General features: G+C 37.5%; 1 protein-coding gene across 1 annotated transcript; it reads left to right on the forward strand.

The window, feature by feature from the left end:
• Positions 1-428: 428 nt before the first annotated feature.
• LOC137927298 (uncharacterized) lies at positions 429-26,838 on the forward strand. The gene is made up of 12 exons (XM_068771081.1): positions 429-471; positions 572-717; positions 7,427-7,556; positions 8,103-8,270; positions 9,129-9,259; positions 10,155-10,224; positions 10,384-10,594; positions 13,331-13,453; positions 15,944-16,105; positions 17,532-17,711; positions 22,456-22,544; positions 24,234-26,838. The coding sequence occupies exons 2-12, from the start codon at positions 651-653 to the stop codon at positions 25,189-25,191; spliced, it is 2,289 nt and encodes a 762-aa protein (XP_068627182.1). The 5' UTR covers positions 429-471; positions 572-650; the 3' UTR covers positions 25,192-26,838.
• Positions 26,839-27,498: the final 660 nt, after the last annotated feature.

Genomic DNA, 27,498 nt, shown 5'->3' on the forward strand with positions numbered 1-27,498 from the left:
CAATTATATGTCTAATTATCTCATTCAATTATACTTATTTACTCATAAGGTTCTACAAACAACAGTATTCTTGAAACTTTAAAAATGAGAATTTAATAATTATTCTTACTGACTAGGTTTTATAAAAATATTCACACAAATTAATATTTTTCTAATAATACATTTAAAATTTATGAATTTATACCTTCTATTCTACCACTAAATACAATTTAGTTTATTATTTCTTAAAATTGGGTTTAAAATATCCATTGGTATTGATTTAAAATATGTAGAAAAATTTCTCGCATTTTGTCCTTGATGTTAATAAAGAATTTAAATAGATTTTTATTGATTTGTTTAAAATATAAAAATTATGTAAGTAGTATATTAAATAAATAAAAATTAAATTATATTTTAATAGAGCAACTCCTTAACCGATCGTATCGAACGAAAACAGGGTATCTGTCAGGGCTTCCCTCTGTCATTGCTCTGGTAAAATTTTAGAAAATTGATTTGTTTTTATTGTCTTGGAACTGTTCCAATAAATGTAAATTTGTTTACAATCGTATATATATTACGGTTATTTCTGCAGTGGGTTCCTTTGTTTGGTTTCTCATCGAGGGCGTGTGAAAAGGGTGTTTAGGTCGAAAGAAAACTGGTCAACTTGCAATATGGGCTCGATGCAGGTCGACGATGAACTGGCTCCGGAATTTGACGACAGCGGCTGCGTCCAAGACGGTAAGACATTAAAACATTTTCTGTAATTATTTTTGTGATATATCCTTTGTACTGCAATGCATTTTGACTATTCCATTTTTACGTTTATTTTTTATACATCTCTCTAATAAGATGACTGCGAAATAATTTTATATTTATCGTATAAGTGTCATTACCAACATAATTAATTACTAATTTATCAACTGTGGGTACTATTTTAATTTTTCTTTGAACAAAGAACATTTTATACAACAAACTATGTATCCCTTTATATAGTTTATTTTGTTAGATAAAAAAGAATTCTTACAACTTAAATATGTTGTTGTTAATATTGTAAAAATCATGGATACCATATGAATTAATAATTGTAATTTACAAATTAAATCAATTAGTATATATCTGAGTATAGTTAATTGGGGGTAGTTCAATTATTAATATTAAGATTTATGTTCAGTTATTGAATATTATTATTGTAAGGATATTATAATTTACTATGTGACTTCACTGATATTATCATCTATCTTGGATCACCTATGATGATTATTTATATCATTATTTTCCTTTGCTAATTCATATTCTGTCTAGTGTGGTGTTATCTGACTTTTTTGTGCCATGCCTCATCTTAGCCTATCTAAAATACTATACCCCTCTATATAACATACATAACTCTTATATTAAAGCAAAAGGGTTAAACATAGAGTCCATTTTCAAATTACCCACTTGTGGGACTGGGCACATTTGGAAACACTAGTCTAGTGACTATAAGTAAATGTTTTGTGTAGAGTATGTCAGACAGGGATGGCTTCTAGTGAATACAAAGTGCAATAAATCATGTTTATATTAAAGCAGAGTTATGTAAAATATATGTAACATTGAATAAACATAAACTCTAAATAAAATAACATAAGCAATAAGTCAATATTTTTAGTGAGAAGGATGAACCTGATGCTTTAATAATAAATTATTAACATTTGGTGTCAATTTTGTAAGGGTTAATCTTAAATCTCCTCGGCTAATGATGTCCAGTCTGTTTCTTTTTTTCGTTAGGAGAGTGGTAACAGCGCTGAACCCTCTTTCGACTAGGTATGATGATGGAAAGGAAATTAATGTAGATGTTTTGATGTTATAAGATAGTATGATGTAAGTAAATAGGTACTATCAGTGTATGTGTTGAGATCCACTATCGTGGACCCCCAAATTTTTTTTTGCTGACATAGACCCTTTGCAGGTTGTCATAGACCCCTAGGGGTCGATATAGACAACTTTGGGAACCACTGTATTAAAGCAAAGGGGTTATACATGTGTTGGGAATGTTTTTAAATTACCCCCTGGGGAGCTGACCTCACATTGGAAACCACTGGTCTCACTATAAGTGAATGTTTTGTGAGGAGTATGTCTGGAGAGGGGTGGCTTCCAGTGAAGATAGTGTGATGAATCCTACTAAACATACGTAGTTATCTATTAAAACCAGTAGGCAGCTCAAGTTATTTCATCAGCAAATCATGCCAAAAGCCCGAAGAACAATAGTATTTGGAAGCTTCATGAATGGATATAGCTCATATGTGTAAAAGGGTACTCTGCACAAATCACAGATTAACATACAAGGACTTAAAATTTTTAAGAAAGTGACATTAGAATATACTTTGACGGAGTTATGTTCGGAGCTTTGTAGCAATATTGAATCACAATTGAAGATCTGCAGGATCTGTTGGGATTTCTCCAGGAGTTGGCTAGAATAAGGCAAACCCTGACACAAAATGAGTGCAGTGCCGCATAGTTGTGAAAACCGGCCCGCTGAGACAAGACAAGAAGATATGCACGATAACTAAGGTCAAGGATGTCGCTTGGGAATTTGTTCATCTGAAGTGACTGTAGACTGGGCACATATTAACAGCAGTTTTGGCCCATAGGTTCTCGATTGGCAGCCATTAGTCGGTTGTTACAAGAGATGATTAGCTCACGAGCTGAAGACAAGAAAGATATATGTCTTTGAAAAAGACAACCACTCTCTATTGTGCACTCATTGCAATTTTATCTCTATGTCTTTGTACTTGTAACGAGTTGCGGCTTGCTCAAAGTTAGAGAGAAATGGATGTATATAGCAAGTTACATGTGAAAGAGAGAGGCGGATAGCTATTGCTTGTATTAAAAATGTTAACTACGCATTTTCGGAACGACGACATCATGCGCGCGCGCGTTTATATCTTTTGTGATTTATGACAATGTCATGAAATGGTCAATAGGAATATTTCACATGATTTATTCTGCCTTACCGAGTTCCAAGTCTAGGCTAAAAGTGCTAAAGATATAAAGGATATATGTTTAGTGTTATCTGCCTCATTTTCTCTCTGAGTCACACTGTGCTAAACGAGTTAAAGATATAATAGAATGATATTTACGCCAAGATCGAAAACATATAAATCACTCAGTTCTTATCGGGGATACATTTTGTCTATTTTTAGTTAATATACTGTGGGTAGACCTTGAACAAGATGGAAGATAAACTTAATATTTTTTATAATACACTCTAGAAAATATATACATAGTTGTATAATAGTAAAGAAAATAGTACAATGGGCGGTCTTATCACATGAGGCAATTTCTTATAGACAACTATAGTGTGGAAACAGTAGGGGAATTAATAATGGATAGTTAGTGTTTACATATAGACAAAATACATAGGTATATAGCAGGGATGGCCAACCTTTTTGATAGTTTGTTAAATGCCACAAATAAACAAAAAGATATTAATTTTTGATAGAAATTATTTATATTAAAAACACAAGCTTTATTATTTTTAAAAGTACAAAATATGTGTGTAAAAATTAAATTTTAAACATAAAGCAAAATTTGACATTTCTTTAAAATTTGGTGCACAGTTGGTGACACCTTATCAATTATTTTTTAATCTATGTTTCAATTTTACGATAATATTTATTAAAAAATATACTAAAGAAGCTACTGATATTACTTCAAAGAGCTGCAGGTTGTCTACCTCTGGTACAAAACATATATTTATAATAAATACTATATAATACATAAATATAAATATAATAATGAATATAAACATCAAATTGACTCCGATCACAATTGACTAGAAAGAATAAATAAACAGAAAGAAAAAAATGAATTAATAGATAAATAATCAAACTTTATCACACTGTCTTCACTGGAAGCCACCCCTCTCCAGACATACTACTCACAAAACATTCACTTATAGTCACTAGACCAGTGGTTTCCAATGTGAGGTCAGCTCCCCAGGGGGTAATTTAAAAACAGTTCCAACACATTTATAACCCCTTTGCTTTAATACAGTGACTCCCAAAGTGGTCTATATCGACCCCTAGGGGTCTATGACAACCTGCAAGCCGTCTACGTCAGCGAAAAAAAATTTGGGGGTCCATGAAATGAAAATTGGGGTCCACAATAGTGAATCTCAACACATACACTGATAGTACCTACTCGTATTTACTTACATCATACTATCTTATAATATCAAAACATTTACATTATTTATAAAAGTACCTATGAATTAAAAAAAATTTTATATATTTTTATAGAATTGTGTAAGTTGTAGGATGTTGGTATTCGCTTTGTGGTCGCAATACATTTTGAACTTGTGAAAACCTGAGAGTCGCAGTCTCAGAGCTTCGCTACCTTGCACTGACTTGTTCAATTCGTCGCTCTATAAATACGAATGTGGGGCAAACAAATAAATTTACAGGAAATCAATATCAGGTAATTAGGGGGTCTACCCAACACGGAAAAACATAGCAAGGGGTCTATGACACAAAAAAGATTGGGGAACTCTGGTCTAGTCTTATATTCAGAGGGAACTCATTCCACAATGAAACTTTGTGGTAAAAGATTTGGCAAAGTTCAGGTTGTGGAAAGTCACCATATGACTGTTGATCAGGATATATGATGACGAATTTTATTTTATTTCATCATTAACCCACCCATTCTTTGTACATGTGAAGAAGGGTATAGGTAAATTAAGTTGATCGATGATAGAGCCTTCATGTTTATAAATTCAATTTTTAACACTACACTACCTAAAACAAATGTAGATAGTATATATCTGTAAATATAGATTACATTAATACCTCGCTTTGCGTTTTTTTCGAAGTTGCGTCGCTGCTTAATTAGTACTAATTTTCACTGTGGGTCGATAGATTTTCGAGGTTGCGTTGTTTTGGGTTCGAGTCTTCAATTTCTTTTTAAATTTTCTTTTTTTTCTAGGAGATGGCAACACTTTTGTTTCTAATTGCACCATGCCATCAAAACTCGGGGATTCCCTTTCTAACTAAAAATCGACGCAATTTGAATACAGTTTTATTTTCACTTTTTGTTAATTTTAAGACTTCAGTTTCAATTACGTAGTGTGTTGTAATGTAGTGTGTTGTGCTTTTTTAAAAGAGAACAATAAATTTATATAAATTTTAACGTGTTGTTTCTGGTTACAAAAAAGGTTAATATTATTCCAATTTATTTATTGGCAGAGTTATATTATTTTTCTTTTTGAAAAGTAGTATTTTCGTAACCCTGGAACCTATCTTCGATCTTTACATGGTTTGCTATAGAAAACCTTAATTCACTTTGCGGCGTTTCAATTTGCATCGTGTTATTTTGGAACGTAACCACGATGCAAAGTCAGATATTGGTGTAGATGTAAGTAATGCAAGAGATGCCAATGTGACCATCCTTAGGAAAAACATATGCCTTGAGGTAAGCTTCCATCTGCTGACATTTTGATGGTGATGAATGTGTGGTTCAGAATTGAAATTGGTCAGGATTCAGTAGGCAGAATGATCCGGTGGGTGAAATACTTATGCATATTTACATCTTTCTCTTTCACACACATCTACTGTTACCTCACACAGACATGTATGATTGGTTGAAAAGTAGGGATTGTGTTTGAGTATGTAAATAAATTTAGTTCAAGGATTTATAATGTAATTATGTATAAATATAGTTATATATATAACTATATCAGTATAGTTCTCTGCGTTCAAACTTCGAAGAATTCTATCCTAAATCTACAATCATGATCTTTTAGACCAGTGATTCCCAAAGTGATCTATATCGACCCCCAGGGGTCTATGACATTCTGCAAGGGTTCTTCGTCAGCGAAAAAAAATTTGGGGGTCCATGAAATGAAAATGGGGGTCCACAATAGTGGATCTCAACACATACACTGATAGTACCTATTTACTTACATCATACTATCTTATAATATCAAAACATTTACATTATTCATAAATAATAATATAAAGAAACAGACTGGACATCATTAGCTGACAAGGTTTAAGATTAACCCTTACAAAATTGACGCCAAATGTTGATAATTTATTATTAAAGCATCAGGTTTATCCTTCTCACTAATAATATTGACATATTGCTTATGTCATTTTATTTATAGTTTATTTTATGTGTATTTAATGTTCCCCATATTTTACATAACAGATACAAAATTTTATATTGGGTACTTTTAATTTATATTCAATTAATAAATGTATAAATTAACATGTCATAGGTCCATCTATTGTTAGGTCTACCTGCCCATGACATCTCTCGAGCACATGCTTCTCTCTGTTCGCAGCCAATGAGATGCATGCGCTCCAGGATATTCCAAATGTTTATAGCACTTTGAAAACTTTATTTTAATATATTATATATATATTGGTGCAAAATGCAGTACACGAATACCTCACTTTGCGTCGTGGTTACGTTCAAAAAAAACACGACGCAAATTGAATTAAGATTTTCTATAGCAAACCATGTAAAGATCGAACAAAGGTTCCAGGGTTACGAAGATACTACTTCTTAAAAGAGAAAATTGAACATGGTAAACATTTAAAAAACAAAAATAATATAACTCTGCAAATAAATAAACTGGAAAAATGTGTACCTTTTTTGTAACCAGAAACAACTCGTAAAAATTTATATAAATATATAATTCTCTTTTGAAAAAAAGCACAACACACTTCATTACAACACACTACGTAATTGAAACTGAACTCTTAAATTATCAAAATAAACTGAAAATAAAACTGTATTCAAATTGCGTTGTTTATAGTTAGAAAGGGAATCCCCGAGTTTTGATTGCATGGCGCAATTAGAAACAAAAGTGTTGCTATCTTTTAGAAAAAAAAATTAGACTCGAACTCAAAACAACGCAACCTCGAAAATCTAACGACGCGCAGTGAAAATTAGTACTAATTGAGCAGCGACGCAACTTCGAAACAAACGCAAAACGAATTTGGTTTAATAAGCTATACATTCAGACATTTATAGCTTTCATGTAAACTAATCATCATGTATATTGTTTTATAATAGTATGTATGTATTATATTTTTATTTGGTTTAATATGTAGTATGTAATATGTATGTACTGTTTCAAATTTCTTGCTTGATGATTTATTAATTAAGTCCACCCGATGGTCAATGTATGACCAGTCATCCAAGATCTTGGAGCAAGAACCAAGGTCACTGATATAGCTCAAAGAATTGCTCGTCTGAAGTCAGTAGGCGGGTCATAAGACATTAGGTTCTTGAGTGGCCACCATGAGTCCGCTGTCGTGTGGGATAGGTTCTCCACTAGTTGGACAAAAGACAAAGTAAAGATCGTGGGAAGCCATTGGATATAGGCAGTACAAGACCAGTTCATCAGGTCCAGTCATTCAGATTTAATAAATAATAATTTACATTTTTGTTGTTTTGTTTTCAGAAACGTTTACATTGAAAGGTGGCGGTGATAATGAAAGATGTGACAGTGTCCAAATCCTGGATTTGTCTGATGATGTACTCCTCTACATCCTGGCTCACTGTTCACCACAAGACTTGAAGGCTCTAGGATTGTATGTATATGTTGATTAAATTTAATTCAAATAATAGTATATGGTCACTTATTGTTCTCAAGAACTGTTCCTGGCACTGGGTTATAGAGACTTAATGGATTTTAAGTGGTGATCATGAGTCGGTAGAGGCGGCGTGGGTAGGCTTCCCACAGGTGGACTAAAGATGTAGTTAAGGTAGAAGAGAGTCGCTGAATGTGGGCAACGCTAGTCACCATGGCGATATTAGAGGAGGCCTATGTCTTGTAGTGGGAGTTAAGCTACTTGATGATGATGGAGGGGTATCCCTTCATCATCAGCCCTATCCAAAATAAATGATTTCACAGATAATAAAAAATATGATGGTAGTATAGCAAGAAAAAAGTTATAGAATTCTTATTACTATATATTTAATTATTGTTATCTTTGTTATATCTGTGCCCGTAAAGAAAATAAATTAATGTAACATATATCAGTTTGAGCACTCTATAACTGACGATTGGTGTTTTCGATAGATGGCGCTAGTGGTCAAGTGGCTGCAGACCATGTAATGTATTATTTCTTCTTCAGTTCATGTTCGAGATTCGCTCGGCTGGTGTTGGAGAGATCTCTATGGAGGAACGTGGACTCCAGAGGTCAGCCAAGTGGAAAGGCAAGATTCAGATGGTTCGTCACCCATGCTCTTCACGCCGATACTACAGATTTGATGGTAGCGGGATACGCCAAGGAAGCTGCAGGGTAAGTGAAGATTTTTCTAACCCTGGTAAATGAATACTGCAATGTCTATAAACGAAGATCTTTGGTCAGTAACAAGTTTGGTCAATATCAAGACTGAAGGTAACCCGATGAAGTGGGAGCTAGAAGCTTCGAGAAGAACCTCAGAAGAACCAGTCGGAAATCGACAACCGTTGGGGTTTAAAGGTTTTTGAGTGGTAAACACTAGCTGGTAGTCGCGGCGTGGGTGGTGGTGGTTGAAGTCGGGAAGTCCAAGACAGGCTAGGACTGGTCATCATCGAATCTTTAGGGCATACCTAGGCCTTGCAGTGGACGTGAAGCGGCTGATGGTAATGAGGATGTATGGAGAAACCAAAACCTCTTCAAAGTTATGAAGTAAGGCACTGTTCTGCTGATGATTCTCTTAACTTTAGGTAGAAACTAGTGGTGAGTTTTTAGCCCAGGTTCATTAGAATAGGGTTCTGGTATACCCTGACCGTAAAATGCGTCTAAAGAGGCTTCTATGGTGGGGGCGTTTACCATTCAAAACGAACCAGAGGTGGGCAGCAAGAAAGTGGTTCTCTATTGTTATGGTACAGCGAGGATGCGGGGGGAAAGTCCAGCTCGTCCAGGAAGGGAACACCTTGGAAGTTTTAGGGGGTAGAAATCCTACATAACCTTGTCTGTCAGAATTTGTCTAGAAGTTCTCCCTCCACAAATAAAAAAGGTAATGCTGAAAAGAAGGAGAGAGAATGTGATGGGCACTGGACAGTAGACCTGGATGCAGCAAGTTATACCATGGTCTTCTTGAAAATTTAACACAGCATGATAGATCAAGTCGAGGATCATGGAAATCCTTATATCAATTTTTATTAATTCCAGGTGTTTGGGGACCCTGAACAGCGCTTCGAAGAACGATGATAAAGATATGGATTCCCAGGGCATGTATGGATGGCCGCGTCCGGATTCGAATCCGGACCTCGGCTTGGCTCAATTTGGCGAGATTCAATTGTGTAAGTCAACTTATATACTCATATACAGGGTGTTTAGATGTTAAAGCTTTAAGGGGAGAATGTATTAGCATAATGATCATATAGCAGAAGAAGTCCATCAAGTATGCGGTGCACGCTGCAAGGGCACGATGCCAGATCGCCACGATGACTTGCCCAAGGTTGGTTGCATCCAAGGACCTGAACTATGTCGTCGGTCCAGCTAGTGGGAAGCTTCCCACGTCGCGTCTACCTTCCTACTACCCGTGTTGAAGTATACTAAGAAACAATACACTGTTAGTGCCATCTATATGATTTATTTTAAATTACAGCATCATGAACGCCATCTCGTATCAAATATTAAACATTTGAGATGTAGTGACATATTTAATTTTTATTCCACAGTATGATTGGTCATAAGTGTCTATTATAAAATAGTAAATGTATAGCCAATTTGTCAGCTAAAATCTTTACAGTTTTTACACCTATTTACAATCAGCTTGTATAATCTGTTCACCCTGAGATATGTCGTATTAATTTTTTAGTATATAACCAATCAACTTATATACAGTAATTTGTGATAATTTCTAATGAATCACAAGTGATTTAAAATAGTCATGACAGAACATAATTCTTCTTTAGTAAACTTTTCCCCAGTTGTGGGAACATAACGCGGGGTAAACTACTACCAGCGCCATCTATCGACTTCGTTCGAAGTTAAGCGTTACGAACGCCATCTTGTATATATTATTGGCGTGGGTAGACACCCTGTTTTTAGGGCATGCCTATGCTTTGCAGTGGAAGTCTATCAGCTGACATGACGACGATGGAATGTAACACGAGTTGTGTAGTAAAGGTACGGCAGTGGGCAGTGTATCCCAGCCGTGGGCAAAATGATGATAAAGCCGTTTGTCTTCAGGTACTTCCGCGGGACGGCTGCATCGTCGCCACCATGCGCTCTTCCATATCAGCGTCCATCAGCTGCCAAGGTATACCTTATCAGATATTCCTGGCTTCTTAAAATATTATCTCAATTTTCCACTTTTTTTTGTCCATTTACTAATTTTAAATCCCCCATGTTTTGGTTGTGTCGACCCATATGGACCCCATGGTCACCAATTTGGTAATATTTGATCGTCTAATCCCAGGTTCAGTGGATCACCATCCTGGCCGGAGGATGCAGATAACGAGGATGAGGAGCTGAAGGCGCAGGACTTCCTCCTGACGGATGGTGAGGGTGAAGGCACCTGCACCGGGCCCCGGTTCACTCTCAGCTCCGGCCTCCTGATGCAGCTGCAGCAGACTTGTCCAAACCTGACCACCCTGGGCCTGGAGTTCTGCAATATCAACTGCAAAAATGTTAGTGATTGTATATATACTGGTAGATTCTATTGTAGAATCTATCAGTATATATAATTATTTAATAGTAACAGGTTGGGTCAACGGAGCAGCTGTGAGATGGATTTAAAAATAAAGACATTGAGAGAAGAGTCAAGATCACCAAAGGTCTAAGAATTACATGTCTGAAATGGTAGCGTGTGGTGCACATTGTTTGTGTAACCGTAATAACATGGTCACCCAAAGAGCCATGGTCCAGGAAGTCTGAAGAACCAATAGGTCCTCGAGTGTTGAACATGAACTGGTAGACATGGTGATGGTAGAGCTTCTATCAGATGGACAGAAGATATGGTTAAGGTTGCAGGAAGTTGCTAGATGTGAGCAGCACGAGACCTATCATCTTCAGCATTCTGAGGGGGACGGTGGAGGATATACCTTCCAGTGAATATCTACGAGGTGATGGTCCTGCCATAACCATTGTTACAAAGAAAAACATCTCTTTATTGTACGTAACATGTATTACTATTGCAGTGTGTTAGTTTAATACAGAGTTCCCCAAACTTTTTTGTCTCGTAGACCCCTTGTCATGTTATTCCGTATTGGGTAGACCCCCTACTTACCTGATATTGATTTCCTGTAAATTTCTAACTGCAGTGAAGTTTAGTGTTAAAAACTTAAAGTAAAAACACATGTTATTATACTATACTTATACATTTATATTTATTTATTATATATAATTATACATTTATAAATTGAATTTAAATTAAAACTACTCAAAATAAAACTTTGTATCTGTTATGTAAAATATATGTAACATTAAATAAACATAAAATAAACTATAAATAAAATAACATAAGCAATAAGTCAATATTTCTAGTGAGAAGGATGAACCTGATGCTTTAATAATAAATTATCAACATTTGGCGTCAATTCTGTAAGGGTTAATCTTAAATCTCCTCGGCTAATGATGTCCAGTCTGTAAATGTTTTGATATTATAAGATAGTATGATGTAAGTAAATAAGTACTATCAGTGTATGTGTTGAGATCCACTATGGTGGTCCACGCATTTTAATTTCATGGACCCCCAATTTTTTTTTTACTGACGTAGACCCCTTGCAGGTTGTCATAGACCCCTAGGGGTCGATATAGACCACTTTGGGAATCACTGGTTTAATATATTAACCATAAGAAATATGTATGTATATTAATTATATATACAGTCCTATGTTGAGATCAGTTATAAATAGCTTGCACTATTTATATGTGAAAATTCGTCACTGACAATCTTATTGATTAATATTCTGAATGGTCAGGTCTTTTTCTGTCACAAACGGAGGAGGTTTCATTGCACCTGTAAACAGCTCGGTACACGAGCACTTGACTAACACCAAGCGTGTGCGGGATTTTACTTCATGTAATGCAATCGCAGCGATTCGGTTCTCTTTATCACTCCACTACATTATATCGCAAAATATTTCACAATATTTTGGCGCGAAAATATGACAACACAATGAACTGTCATATGAAACTGACAGATTCCAAATTCGAAAGTGACATTTTGTTTATTTTTTTTAATTAGAACAGTATTTATGGCCAGACTCAGTGTACTTGCAGAATTGGATAGTAGCAACCGATTGGGATAAAATTGAATATTGAAGTTAATATAATTATCACATATATTAGGAATTCAAATTAATTATCCACTTTGGATCATTCGCAGTGATCATACGTATATTTCATAAAAAGAATGCAAGAAAAGACCAGGAGAGACTAGATTGATATATATATATATATATACTTTTGACCAGTGTTGGGATAAAGGTCACATCTTTGTTTAAACCCATAGACACCCACTGCAAGACATAGGCCTCCAGCGAATATATATATGTGGTGATATACTATAATAGCCACAAATGCCAAAAGGTTGTGATAGCAGTGTGGTATTATGTTACGAAGAGGATCTACTGCAGAGTTCCCCAAACTTTTTTGTGTCGTAGACCCTTTGCCATGTTTTTACGTGTTGGGTAGACCCCCTACTTACCTGATATTGATTTCCTGTAAATTTATTTGTTTGTCCCACATTCGTATTTATAGAGTGACGAATTGAACAAGTCAGTGCAAGGTAGCGAAGCTCTGAGACTGCGACTCTCAGGTTTTTACAAGTTCAAAATGTATTGCGACCACAAAGCGAATACCAACATCCTACAACTTACACAATTTTATAAACATATATAATAATTTTTTTACTTCATAGGTACTTTTATAAATAATGTAAATGTTTTGATATTATAATATAGTATGATGTAAGTAAATAGGTACTATAAGTGTATGTGTTGAGATCCACTATCGTGGACCCCCATTTTCAGTTCATGGACCCCCAAATTTTTTTTCGCTGACGTAGACCCCTTGCAGGTTGTCATGGACCCCTAGGGGTCGATATAGATCACTTTGGGAATCACTGATCTACTGCATTGTGAGGAAATCCTGTCCCTGGGATCGAACCCCAGTCTCGATCCTTTACCACTGGGTCATTACTGTTCAATAATATTAGATCACACAGTGAAGAGTGTTAATTGGTTTTGTGATTTAGTTCTAATACACTTGTCTTAAGAAAACTACCAAGTTCTCTATAGTAAAGTATGAAGAATTGGGAAGTTCTGAGAGTTTTTACCATTTCTTCATAGATTTCTAATAATACAGGTCCAGTCGAGTTTTTATTGTTATGATATACACTCAAATTCTGGTGATGATTTCAGACGGGAATAGGACAGTTCCCCTCAACCCTGAAGACGCTCTCGCTCCGTGGATCCAAGTGTTTCAATCTGCCAATGGACAAGTCGTTCTTCTTCAAGATCCAAGACCATCTACCACTTTTGGAGGTAACACAATCTATATATACTATATACAGGATGATTTCTTTCAAGTTTTTGAGTTGTGTTTTTAAAGAGATGTAAACAGAACATAAATGAGACGGTCATTGTAATGTAAATGTTTGATTTATAAATATAGTTTTTTTTTATCTGTATAATATTAAAAATAGTTTAATATTAAAAAAGAATATTTAATCTATCTACGAAATAAATTAGTTATATATGAAGAAGCTATAAACTAGAGAATGCAATGTTTTTTAACCCTTTCGCTGCCAAGGACGAGTTTACTCGTCTTTAGCAGGGTGACACGTATTGCCAAGACGAGTATACTCGTCCTACTTTAAATATATTATTACATGCAGGCTTTTGAATAAGCAAAGTTTTTTTTGCCACAAACATAATATAAATATGTAAAAAACTTGAAAAAATATTAAAAATAAAAATTTACAACAATAATACTTTATTTCTTATAGTGATTTTGGTGAACAATAACGCGAAAAATATAAATGGCAATGGGGGATGACTTCATATAATATGGGCTTGGCAGCGAATGGGTTAAACTATACAATGTCACATTCATCACTCTTTTCTCTATTATTTTTTTTCACTTAAAGTGAAGTGAAATAATTTTATTTTGGATGGGAGGTATAGTATCTTCATCAGCTGATGGATGCTCAGTACAAGGTACAGGCGTCCCATAAAGACCGCCACTATGACCGGTTTTGGTCTTACCGTATCCAGCGACTTCACGCTACCTTCACTATGTCGTTGGTCTAACAAGTGGGGGGCCAACTTTTAGGTCCCAGCGATGAGTCCTTCCCACTCCAGACAAGCAATCTCCAAGCGTAGACCTCTCCATTGCTTTCTCTCTCTGTGTGTATATATATATATATATATATATATATATATATATATATGTAAAGAGAAGTATATACCTCTCTTTACATTCGTAAGAGTGGTTGTGGTCATGCTATGGTCAGTTCTGGTGCCCACAGCTGGTCTCGCTATACGTCTCCATGTAGCTCGGTGTTTGATGATCGGAGCATTTATTTACTGATTTATAACTGATAGTTCTGATGATGTTCGTCTATTGGTCTGGAGATTCTTATCAAGATCACATTCTTCAACCATCAGACGTTCCTTTGAATCATACTGGTGACATTCTTCATCGAAGACCAGGCTTCTCATGAATCGAACCTTTGTTTCTGGGAACGGTGGTTCCGTGTTGTAGTCCATGGGGTTCTGAGCATTCCATATCTAGTACATCTCCAGGGCGGTCCAAATCTCTGTTCCACATAGAAAGATTCACAATATAGTCTTACACATATAATCGACCATCCTGTATAGATTGATAATATACATGGTGTTTTTTTTTAAAGACCCTAGCTATTGGGTGTCTGCCGCTCTCCCTTTCATATCTATGGGACAGGGTCTTTTTTATGGCCCCCGCTATTGGGGGCCTCTCGTACCCCCTTTAATAACTTTTTGGGATCAGGGACTTTATTGTTCAATAATTTTTTTTTTCAGTTTTTCTTTATTTATCACTCTCTTTCACGCGTCACAATATCTTTCATTCTTTACTTTTGTCCTTCACAATATCTTTCGTTTTGTTCTTTTATACCTTCTTTCTTTCCTCGCCTTTCTTCCATCATCTTCTTACTCTAAGGTGGCTACTACTACTACTACTCCGCTAGCTCAGTGACCCAAAGTGGGTCTTGGCCTCCGAAGCGAGAGACTTCCACTTTCCTCTATCTTGCGCCATCGTCTGCCATTGGTTGACATTCAATTCGCGCAAGTCTGCCTCAACGCGATCGATCCAGCGATACCTGGGTCTACCCACTGGTCTTCGACCCCTCGGTTTTTCCAGGTACGCTACCTTCACGCTCCGATCCGATCCCATTCGCTCCAAGTGACCAAACCTAAGGTGGCTAGGTACATTTTATTTATTTTTATTCTTTAATTTTATCTTACTTTTATTTTATCTTTATTTACACATTTATTTCACTTTCTTAATTCTTTATTACACATTTCTTTTTCTATTTCTTATTATTAGTTTACAATTTATTTTGTGCAGAGTTTATTAAGTAAAGGGACAGGACCTTACAATGTAACTAGCTGATCCCGCAAACGTTGTTTTGCAAAAAAAAATAAAGTTTTTAATTAACAAATGTAAGATAAGGGTTGATCGTAGAGGGGTAAAAATTTAGATTTGTATGTATTTTTGTATGCTGTATCATAATAAAATAAAAACCAAAAAAATTGTCTAAAAAATTAAAAATAAAATTTAGGGGTGGACCACCCTTATCACTTAGGGGTATGGAAAATAGATAGTAGCCGATTCTCAGACATACTGAATACGCATGTAAAATTTGGTGAAAATCGGTCAAGCCGTTTCGGAGGAGTTCAAGTTCGAACAATGTGACACGAGAATTTTATATATTAGATAACATCCTTCATTAAAATACTTTGATTTATTTATATATACATGGTGTTGTCCAGACCCTGGATGTAAGCGAGTGCGAGTGGTTGGAGCCGTCGTCCCTGATGCCGCTCAGCAAGCTCCGTGTCCTTCGGCGACTCCTCGCCAGCGGCTGTATACGCATGACAGAGTTCGTGGCGTACGCATCCCTGGCAATGAGATATGGCTTCAGGGAGCTCATGGTGGGTGTAACCAAAATATATTAATTTATATACTAGCTGATCCTGCAAACGTTGTTTTGTAATTGTTGTGTTGTGTTTTACGTGTTAAATATTTGAACAATAAATAATGTTGCAAAATAAAATAGTAAGGAAACCTAGAATGTAGTGGTTGAGGATGAATGTATGGCTAATGGAATGAAAGAGAAAGATTGGGAAAATTGTAGAACGAAAGAAACAGTACGACAGATAAGATGATATATGAAAGAGAAGAATGATAATAATAATAAAAAAATATGAATAAATTACTAGAATTAAAAAGTCCCTGTCCCACACGAGATAAGGGAACGAGAGGTCCCCAACAGTGGGGACCTTAAAAAAAAAAAGTTGTTTTGTATAAAAAAATTAATGTTTTTTTATTAACAAACAAAAAGTTAGGGTTGATCGTAGAAGGGTGAAAATTTAATGTTGTATGTGTTTTTGTATGCTGTACCATAAAAAAATAATAACACACAGCATTTTGTGTTTGGCACTAATCGGTGTAACATAACTCCTGAAGATGCCCCGTGGAGGGCTGAAACACGTGTTGAGTGATTTAACGGTGGCAATTGTGTAGTTCGCATTGTTTGCCGCATACGCATTTATAAGCGGGCGGGCGGTGCACTTTGTTGCACGACTACCACTGCATGTGCGGAAGTGGCTAAATATTAGTCCTTTTCTTACCATCCTAATTCTTAGTCTATTTAACTGTGTATTTGTGGATATTTGGCACTAATATTCAGCAATGTAAGCTGTATAGTATCTAGTATTTAATTTGACACGTTGGAAAGAATGTTTATCGCAATTACCAAGTTATTTAGCCCTACGAAACTGAACCTTGCGAATCTTTCCAGTAAATCTTAAGTTACTTTTCGATGTGCCATATTATATGCCTGCTACTGTAGCAGTTTTCTCTGTGTTACATGTTAAAACAATGTATTTCTAACTTAGTTATTACTTTGCGTTTCAGGAACTGATTAAGGAAATGATATACGTAATATGTCTGAAACTGTTCTAAAAAAATTCCTGAATTAGCTCTTTGGTCGCCTATATATTATTTATTATCTGTGAACGAAGCTAGTTCACTTCCTGAAGGGTAGACATGGCCAGTATTTTTTATTTATTAATTATATTTATTTTATATTAAATATGAAAGTACTAGGAAACTAATAAATATTTAATGGAATCAGGCGTTACCTTGCGAAAGTCCATCCTAAGTAAGAAAAGGATCAATATTTAGCCACTTCCGCACATGCATTGTTTGCCGCATACGCATTTATCAGCGGGCTGGCGGGCGGTGCACTTTGTTGCACGACTACCACTGCATGTGCGGAAGTGGCTAATTATTAATCCTTATCTTAACTAATAAATACACTGAAGATTAGTGCAGTCAACGTTTCAATTTCAACAGGAGCTGGATCTTCGTGGTTGTCCGGTCGGGGATTCCGAGGTGTCAGCTCTGGGCTGGTTACCAGTTCTCCAGGTGTTACGTCTCGCTGCCGCTGCCGTGGTGGTGCCACCAATGACCCACCGCCATACCAAAGCTATCACAACCAATATAAGCTCTGCTTTGGACAGCTGGGAGCTCCAGGTGAGTTCGGCATGGGAATGTTCACCAGCATCATCACAATAATTGTCAGAGAACTTCATTAATTATAACGAGTAACTCTTGTGAATTCCGTCAGTCAGAATTTGGGGTTGTGGTATCCAATTCAGTACGATCAGAATCCAACGGTCATCTGTGTGACTTGACCACTGCCACCTCAAACTTGCCCATCTGAGCTGTGTCCATTTCTTTCGGTCGTCTACTCTCCTCACTCCTGTGAGATTGCTTGGTCTGAGTAAAAGACAGTGTTGCCGTGCAGATAACTTGCCCACTGCCACCTCAAACTTGCCCATCTGAGCTGTGTCCATTTCTTTCGGTCGTCTACTCTCCTCACTCCTGTAAGATTGCTTGGTCTGAGTAAAAGACCGTGTTGCCGTGCAGATAACTTGCCCACTGCCACCTCAAACTTGCCCATCTGAGCTGTGTCCATTTCTTTCGGTCGTCTACTCTCCTCACTCCTGTGAGATTGCTTGGTCTGAGTAAAAGACCGTGTTGCCGTGCAGATAACTTGCCCACTGCCACCTCAAACTTGCCCATCTGAGCTGTGTCCATTTCTTTCGGTCGTCTACTCTCCTCACTCCTGTAAGATTGCTTGGTCTGAGTAAAAGACCGTGTTGCCGTGCAGATAACTTGCCCACTGCCACCTCAAACTTGCCCATCTGAGCTGTGTCCATTTCTTTCGGTCGTCTACTCTCCTCACTCCTGTAAGATTGCTTGGTCTGAGTAAAAGACCGTGTTGCCGTGCAGATAACTTGCCCACTGCCACCTCAAACTTGCCCATCTGAGCTGTGTCCATTTCTTTCGGTCGTCTACTCTCCTCACTCCTGTAAGATTGCTTGGTCTGAGTAAAAGACCGTGTTACTGTGCAGATAACTTGCCCACTGCCACTTCAAACTTGCCCATCTGAGCTGTGTCTATTTCTTTCGGTCGTCTACTCTCCTCACTCCTGTGAGATTGCTTGGTCTTAGTAAAAGACCGTGTTTCCGTGCAGATAATTTACCCACTGACACCTCAAACTTGCCCATCTGAGCTGTGTCCATTTCTTTCGGTCGTCTACTCTCCTCACTCCTGTAAGATTGCTTGGTCTGAGTAAAAGACCGTGTTACTGTGCAGATAACTTGCCCACTGCCACCTCAAACTTGCCCATCTGAGCTGTGTCCATTTCTTTCGGTCGTCTACTCTCCTCACTCCTGTAAGATTGCTTGGTCTGAGTAGAAGACCGTGTTTCCGTGCAGATAATTTACCCACTGACACCTCAAACTTGCCCATCTGAGCTGTGTCCATTTCTTTCGGTCGTCTACTCTCCTCACTCCTGTAAGATTGCTTGGTCTGAGTAGAAGACCGTGTTTCCGTGCAGATAATTTACCCACTGACACCTCAAACTTGCCCATCTGAGCTGTGTCCATTTCTTTCGGTCGTCTACTCTCCTCACTCCTGTAAGATTGCTTGGTCTGAGTAAAAGACCGTGTTGCCGTGCAGATAACTTGCCCACTGCCACCTCAAACTTGCCCATCTGAGCTGTGTCCATTTCTTTCGGTCGTCTACTCTCCTCACTCCTGTAAGATTGCTTGGTCTGAGTAAAAGACCGTGTTGCCGTGCAGATAACTTGCCCACTGCCACCTCAAACTTGCCCATCTGAGCTGTGTCCATTTCTTTCGGTCGTCTACTCTCCTCACTCCTGTGAGATTGCTTGGTCTGAGTAAAAGACCGTGTTGCCGTGCAGATAACTTGCCCACTGCCACCTCAAACTTGCCCATCTGAGCTGTGTCCATTTCTTTCGGTCGTCTACTCTCCTCACTCCTGTAAGATTGCTTGGTCTGAGTAAAAGACCGTGTTGCCGTGCAGATAACTTGCCCACTGCCACCTCAAACTTGCCCATCTGAGCTGTGTCCATTTCTTTCGGTCGTCTACTCTCCTCACTCCTGTAAGATTGCTTGGTCTGAGTAAAAGACCGTGTTGCCGTGCAGATAACTTGCCCACTGCCACCTCAAACTTGCCCATCTGAGCTGTGTCCATTTCTTTCGGTCGTCTACTCTCCTCACTCCTGTAAGATTGCTTGGTCTGAGTAAAAGACCGTGTTACTGTGCAGATAACTTGCCCACTGCCACTTCAAACTTGCCCATCTGAGCTGTGTCTATTTCTTTCGGTCGTCTACTCTCCTCACTCCTGTGAGATTGCTTGGTCTTAGTAAAAGACCGTGTTTCCGTGCAGATAATTTACCCACTGACACCTCAAACTTGCCCATCTGAGCTGTGTCCATTTCTTTCGGTCGTCTACTCTCCTCACTCCTGTAAGATTGCTTGGTCTGAGTAGAAGACCGTGTTACTGTGCAGATAACTTGCCCACTGCCACTTCAAACTTGCCCATCTGAGCTGTGTCTATTTCTTTCGGTCGTCTACTCTCCTCACTCCTGTGAGATTGCTTGGTCTTAGTAAAAGACCGTGTTTCCGTGCAGATAATTTACCCACTGACACCTCAAACTTGCCCATCTGAGCTGTGTCCATTTCTTTCGGTCGTCTACTCTCCTCACTCCTGTAAGATTGCTTGGTCTGAGTAAAAGACCGTGTTACTGTGCAGATAACTTGCCCACTGCCACCTCAAACTTGCCCATCTGAGCTGTGTCCATTTCTTTCGGTCGTCTACTCTCCTCACTCCTGTAAGATTGCTTGGTCTGAGTAAAAGACCGTGTTGCCGTGCAGATAACTTGCCCACTGCCACCTCAAACTTGCCCATCTGAGCTGTGTCCATTTCTTTCGGTCGTCTACTCTCCTCACTCCTGTAAGATTGCTTGGTCTGAGTAAAAGACCGTGTTGCCGTGCAGATAACTTGCCCACTGCCACCTCAAACTTGCCCATCTGAGCTGTGTCCATTTCTTTCGGTCGTCTACTCTCCTCACTCCTGTAAGATTGCTTGGTCTGAGTAAAAGACCGTGTTACTGTGCAGATAACTTGCCCACTGCCACTTCAAACTTGCCCATCTGAGCTGTGTCTATTTCTTTCGGTCGTCTACTCTCCTCACTCCTGTAAGATTGCTTGGTCTGAGTAAAAGACCGTGTTTCCGTGCAGATAACTTGTCCACTGCCACTTCAAACTTGCCAATCCGCTGAGCTATGTCCGTTCCTTTCGGATGTTTACTCTTCTCACTCCTGTAAGATTGCTTGGTCTGAGTAAAAGACCGTGTTTCCGTGCAGATAACTTGTCCACTGCCACTTCAAACTTGCCAATCCGCTGAGCTATGTCCGTTCCTTTCGGATGTTTACTCTTCTCACTCCTGTGAGATTGCTTGATCTGAGTAAAAGACCGTGTTTTCGTGCCGATAACTTGCCCACTGCCACTTCAAACTTGCCAATCCGCTGAGCTAAGTCCGTTCCTTTCGGTCGTCTACTCTCCTCAATCTTGTGAGAATGCTTGGTCTGAGTAAAAGACCGTGTTTCCGTGCACATAACTTGCCCACTGCCACTTCAAACTTGCCAATCCGCTGAGCTAAGTCCGTTCCTTTCGGTCGTCTACTCTCCTCAATCTTGTGAGAATGCTTGGTCTGAGTAAAAGACCGTGTTTTCGTGCCGATAACTTGCCCACTGCCACTTCAAACTTGCCAATCCGCTGAGCTAAGTCCGTTCCTTTCGGTCGTCTACTCTCCTCAATCTTGTGAGAATGCTTGGTCTGAGTAAAAGACCGTGTTTTCGTGCCGATAACTTGCCCACTGCCACTTCAAACTTGCCAATCCGCTGAGCTAAGTCCGTTCCTTTCGGTCGTCTACTCTCCTCAATCTTGTGAGAATGCTTGGTCTGAGTAAAAGACCGTGTTTTCGTGCCGATAACTTGCCCACTGCCACTTCAAACTTGCCAATCCCCTGAGATATGTTCGTTTCTCTCGGTCGTCTACTCTCCTCAATCTTGTGAGCTAGCTTGGTCTCTCTTGGTCCCTCTAATCCATGGTTGCGCAGTCTTATTAAGACTAGGGGCCACTCGGGCAAATCATGAACTGATGGCGGGCCGGCCGGTATAGGTAATTAGTATAGGTAATTAGTTTTTTTTTGTTTTATTCTGGAATAGAATTCAATATTTTTCGAATGTACGAGAGTATTATTTTTGCTGTCGGCGGACCACGGTCTGTGCATTCATGCTCTTAACAATAAACACTGAACCCTAGGATCAAGGAGTGCCGTGATCACGTGTGACCTTGAAGTTATTTGTAGATTTTTGTGTACGGTTCTCGGAAATTTTAACCGGGTACTATCTCGAACTTACTAGAACCTTATCCGTAGTATAAATAAGTGTACTCCCCATGTCGACAGTACAGTGTTGTTTTTCGAGTTATAATATTAAGATCTACGATCAGTGATACAAAGTGACTATTTGGTAAGTTATTTGGACAGTGATTTCTTGAGCGATTCGGAAGCGTAGTTTGGACTAGGCAAAAGTATATATGTGTTGAAGTAGGGTGACCATCTGATTTGTGAATAAAGGACTCCTTGTGAACCAGTAGTGTTTCATTTCGAGTCAGAACCCATAGTACGTAACAGTATGAATTAGTAAAAATAACTTAAGTAAAATGAAACTTAAAAATTATTTATTCAACTTACATTGGATTAGGTAATCGTAATATAAAATCGAAAATTCGAATCTACTATCTGTCTTAAATGCCTTAGACCTGAGAAAGGTAGACATTGAAATAGAATTTACAGTGTTACCATATAAACAATAGTAAATCTTTTTAAATTATTTCAGGAGCCAGAATTCTTCAAAAGTAAATATCCAGAGGACGAACAAATCGATACGGACCTCAGAATGGGACAGGAAATTGACCTCAACACAGGGTTAGTTCTTTTATTATTCTTGGAATTGTCGTTAGTGACGCAAAGATCGCAGCTATGTTACGCGAGCGCTTATCGCCTGCGCCGGCGCATCGGGCAACTTCGGCTATCTCCGGCCGCCGCCCGCCATTGTTAACTATGCTCTCGCGCTGGACGCACGTTTCTTGCTGTCGCGATTTTTGCCAACTCATTTGCAATAAGTATTATATTCTTTCGCTATGACGTAAAATCGTATTTATGATATTGAATGTTTTTCTCATTGGCTAAAATTAGTTTCTGTCTCTTTCTATCTGCACTGCGCTGAATTCTAAATTAAACCGTTTAATAGTGAACTTTATTCTTTGTTTTTCTCATCCAACTACCGAATTTTTTAGTTGGTACATACAGACGGTAACTATATATATATATATATATAAAATCCCATATTAGAAGTTTGGTCTAATATATATATATATATATATATATATATTAGACCAAACTTCTTATATAGGAACGTAAATTCGCTATGTACAGCAGGACTTTCAGAAAGAGCCGTTACCTTTGTAAGGATCCAAAGACTTAGGTTAGTTTAAACGACTCATCTGGTGAATGAAGCTCAGGGACTTTTCAGGAAACCACCTCTTGGGCCATCCATTCATTATTAAATCATATCCTCTTGAGATTTGAACATGGTATGCGTTGGTATCTTAAAAATATAGCTTCTTTATTTCATACCTATTTATACCATAAATCTAATTACACCAACACCTCGCTTTGCGTCGTTTCGTTTTACGTTTTTTTTCGAAGTTGCGTCGCTGCTTAATTAGTACTAATTTTCACTGTGCGTCGTTAGATTTTCGAGGTTGCGTTGTTTTGGGTTCGAGTCTTTAATTTTTTTTTTTAAGATGGCAACATTTTTGTTTCTAATTGCGCCATGCCATCAAAACTCGAGGATTTCCTCTTTAACTAAAAACAACTTAATTTGAATACAGTTTTATTTTCACTTTGTTTTGCTAATTTTATGATTTATTTTAAGAGTTCAGTTTCAATTGTGTAGTGTGTGCTTTTTTTTAAAGGGAATAATAAATTTATATACAATTTTACGTGTTGTTTCTGGTAACAAAAAAGGTAAATATTTTTCCAATTTATTTATTGGAAGAGTTATATTATTTTTGTTTTTAAATGTTTACTTTTTAATTTTCTTTTTAAAAAGAACTATTTTCGTGACCGTGGAACCTATCTTCGATCTTTACATGGTTTGCTATAGAAAATCTTAATTCACTTTGCGTCGTTTCAATTTGCGTCGTGTTTTTTTTTGGAACGTAACCACGATGCAAAGTGAGGTATTGGTGTACATTAATTTATTTTGATCCTTATTTTGGTATGAATCCTAATTGGGTAGAAACCTCCTCCAAACCGTGTGAAGCCTCCCAGTCCTGGGCCTTTTTCATCTAGTCTGGACGAGCCAGTGCAGACATGTCACCTTTTTAGTGGTCTACCTCTAATTCTGTTTCCTGGTGGCTTTGATCATTGAGTAGTTTGGACTGCCCAGTTTCTATACATGACCTATCCGTTTCCATTTGAGACGTAGGAAGTGTTTTAAAGCATCGCTGAGTTGGGGTCTCCTCCTTATTTCCGTATTCCTGGTATTATGAATTCGTTTTAGGATTAGTATTAGTGGAAATTAATAATAATAGTCAATAATTTTTACAGGGAAATTATACAGAAGAAACAAACGCCGAGCACAAGTCTATCAGAAGAGAACAAAGCAGAAACGGCTAAACCATCCCAATCAAGCAGCAGAGATGCCAGCCAGACAGAAGAGCGGAATGCTACTAAGAGGAAACCAAATAAAGGGAGCAGTGTAAATGATGAAGGTCCATCATGCTCCAAACGCAAGAGAACGGAAAAAGAAGACAGAGATACAAGCGACTCGGATTCCGATGATAAAGATGATGGAATCATAACCGTAGTCCGCAGGGGTAACCGTTTAGAAACAGAGAAAAAAACCAAAGGGAAGAAGTCGAAAAATAAAAGCGCCGTGATGAAGATCGTAGGAGTTGTCCGTGAAAACAATAAAGAAGAAAAAGAGCAGAAGCCAAAAAGCAAGTCAAAAGCAGAGAAGAACGTCAACGATGGCGCCAGCACCTCCAGGGATAAGTCCAGAAAAATTCCAGGAATCATATGCATTCAGGGTAACAGAGAACCTGTTGTCCTGGAAAGTATACCACCAGCCCAGCCTGCGATGCAACCGGATCAGATAAACAGAGCGATGTACTTGAGCCAGATCATGTACAGCTTCCCGAATGTACACTTCCCTCCGGAGCGGGGTAATAACAGCCCTCTACATTTGGACTCATCGTCTCTTGTCTCCGATGCGTCAGTGAGGAGGTTTGGGAGGGCGAACGATGAGGACATCAACTACATCAACATTGGTCCCAACGGCCCTGTCATAGATTCCACATCCAGACCTGATCGGTCCAACTTGAGGAGATTGAGTATGGTTGGATATAGACACATAACGAACAGGAGCCTTGTGCACCTGGCCACTGCGGCTCCGTTTCTCGAGTTCGTGGACTTCAGAGGAACAAATGTAAACTGCCAGGGTGTGGTTATCTTCAAAATCATACGTCCTGACTGTGAAGTGTTGTATGGGGAGTTAAATGAATGACTTGTGTCAAATGTCCGTGGGTACTCTGTGTTTATAAAAAACTAAGATTCAGTGTGTTTAATGAACTGTGTTGGCTTCTTTGGAAGACTTATCTGTGAAAAATGGACTTGATGAGGAAAGTATTTAATTATTAACATATATTTATTTTAATTTTTGATTATAAATTCGCGTACACAAAAGAAATTTTCATTTTAATTCGTATAATCGGTTCGCGTTAATAATCCAAATGTAATATTATTGTCCGCTGGCCTAATTGGAAAATGAATCTTATGGCAATGTTCCAAGGTTTACTCTTGAATGATACGCTTTGATAGCGTTGTTTTTTATTAGGAGATATGTATAGGTAAGCGGACAATGTTTGCGGACAATGTCCGTCGGCCTGTTTTATTAACGCGAATGAACTGTAGTGTAAGTATATTTGTTTCTTTTTACTTTATCGAGGGTAGATTGAAAATTGGTGAATTTTTCAATAGCGCGGAGAATGTGCTATGTTTCGTTGATGATATATCTTTAATGAATTATATATATATGCAATAATTTTGATAAATATAGTCTTTACATCTGGAAGTCTACGGATCTCTTTAGGATATAAGCAGTATTTAAAATTTAGCGTTTCGATTACGGCTGTAGAATGATTTAGTCTACATTGCTCATCAAAGTTCCATCACCTTACCGTTGATGATGGTAATGACATTTCAATACATTGCAATATCGTAAATGTTCGCTATGATACCTTCACTTTATATATAAAAATTCCAGTCACTTGCTTTCAAGTGTGAGTTACATGTACTTAATGTAACTTAGTTATACTTAAGTCTGATAACTTGCTTTGCATAGAGAACATACTAGTGTATATGCTTAGTTAGATTGAGGGTACTTCTGAATTTTTGAATTTTTCAACTACCCACATTGAGAGGTATAGTTGAAATTGATTTTCATTTTAAGTTTCATAGTGTCATATATCCAATTATTATATTTTTTATTTTTATTTTATTCATCTATTAATCATAAGAATTATTGAATCTTCAATATGAAAACGAAATGAAAGATAAACCGCTGTAGAATTTTTAGTAATAAATGTTAATGCGTATAATTAGTGGAATTAAAGTACTAATAATTATTTGATATAACACATGGGAGATGAGAAGTGTTAGTCATTCAGGTTGTATCACAAGGTGACATTAGCTTATCAATTTTCACCATACAAAGAAACAATATAGGCTTTTCAATTTAGGCTAAAAAAAATATTATATGCCCCAAATACTAGCTTCTTACTTTTGGTTAAATAAATATGTTACATATGTGATACTGTCTTTTCATTTTTAGCGATATAAAAATGTAACATGTCTGACAAGAGTGTCGTAACTTTTAGCCAGAATAAAACAAATTATAAGACACAATTTTTACATTTTTTTTGATACAAGTTTACTTTCTAGTTATTCATTTTTGGCCATAACAAGATAAGATGTCCTATAGTTTATTACTTTTGTTTATATCATGATATAAGCTTTTCACTTTTGGAAAACAAAGATGTTACATTTCTGACACAATCTTTTCATTTCTGGCTGTTGAAAGATGTTACATGTCTGACACTGTCTTTTCATTTCTGGCTGTTGAAATATGTTACATGTCTGACACTATCTTTTCATTTCTATCAGTTGAAAGATGTTACATATCTGACACTGTCTTTTCATTTCTGGCTGTTGAAAGATGTTACATGTCTGACACTATCTTTTCATTTCTGGCACTTGAAAGATGTTACATGTCTGACACTGTCTTTTCATTTCTGGGATTTGAAAGATGTTACATGTCTGACACAATCTTTTCATTACTGGCTGTTGAAAGATGTTACATGTCTGACACAATCTTTTCATTACTGGCTGTTGAAAAATGTTACATATCTGACACTGTCTTTTCATTTCTGGCTGTTGAAAGATGTTACATGTCTGACACTATCTTTTCATTTCTGGCACTTGAAAGATGTTACATGTCTGACACTGTCTTTTCATTTCTGGGATTTGAAAGATGTTACATGTCTGACACTATCTTTTCATTTCTGGCTGTTGAAAGATGTTACATGTCTGACACTGTCTTTTCATTTCTGGGATTTGAAAGATGTTACATGTCTGACACTGTCTTTTTATTTGTGGCTATTCAAAGATGTTACATGTCTGACACAATCTTTTCATTTCTGGGATTTGAAAGATGTTACATGTCTGACACTGTCTTTTTATTTGTGGCTATTCAAAGATGTTACATGTCTGACACAATCTTTTCATTTCTGGCTGTTGAAAGATGTTACATGTC

Source organism: Battus philenor, unplaced genomic scaffold, assembly GCF_028537555.1.
Source record: "Battus philenor isolate CCGP_79_NKW_IND1 unplaced genomic scaffold, ilBatPhil1.0.hap1 SCAF_30, whole genome shotgun sequence".
NCBI lineage: Eukaryota > Metazoa > Arthropoda > Insecta > Lepidoptera > Papilionidae > Battus > Battus philenor.

Bases quoted from the DNA above. Each gene is read 5' to 3' on its own strand.
- LOC137927298 (XM_068771081.1), top strand. From the start codon at position 651: ATGGGCTCGATGCAGGTCGACGATGAACTGGCTCCGGAATTTGACGAC. The intron at 10,225-10,383 runs GTATACCTTATC...GTCTAATCCCAG, and splicing joins AGCGTCCATCAGCTGCCAAG to GTTCAGTGGATCACCATCCT. The intron at 17,712-22,455 runs GTGAGTTCGGCA...AAATTATTTCAG, and splicing joins TGGACAGCTGGGAGCTCCAG to GAGCCAGAATTCTTCAAAAG.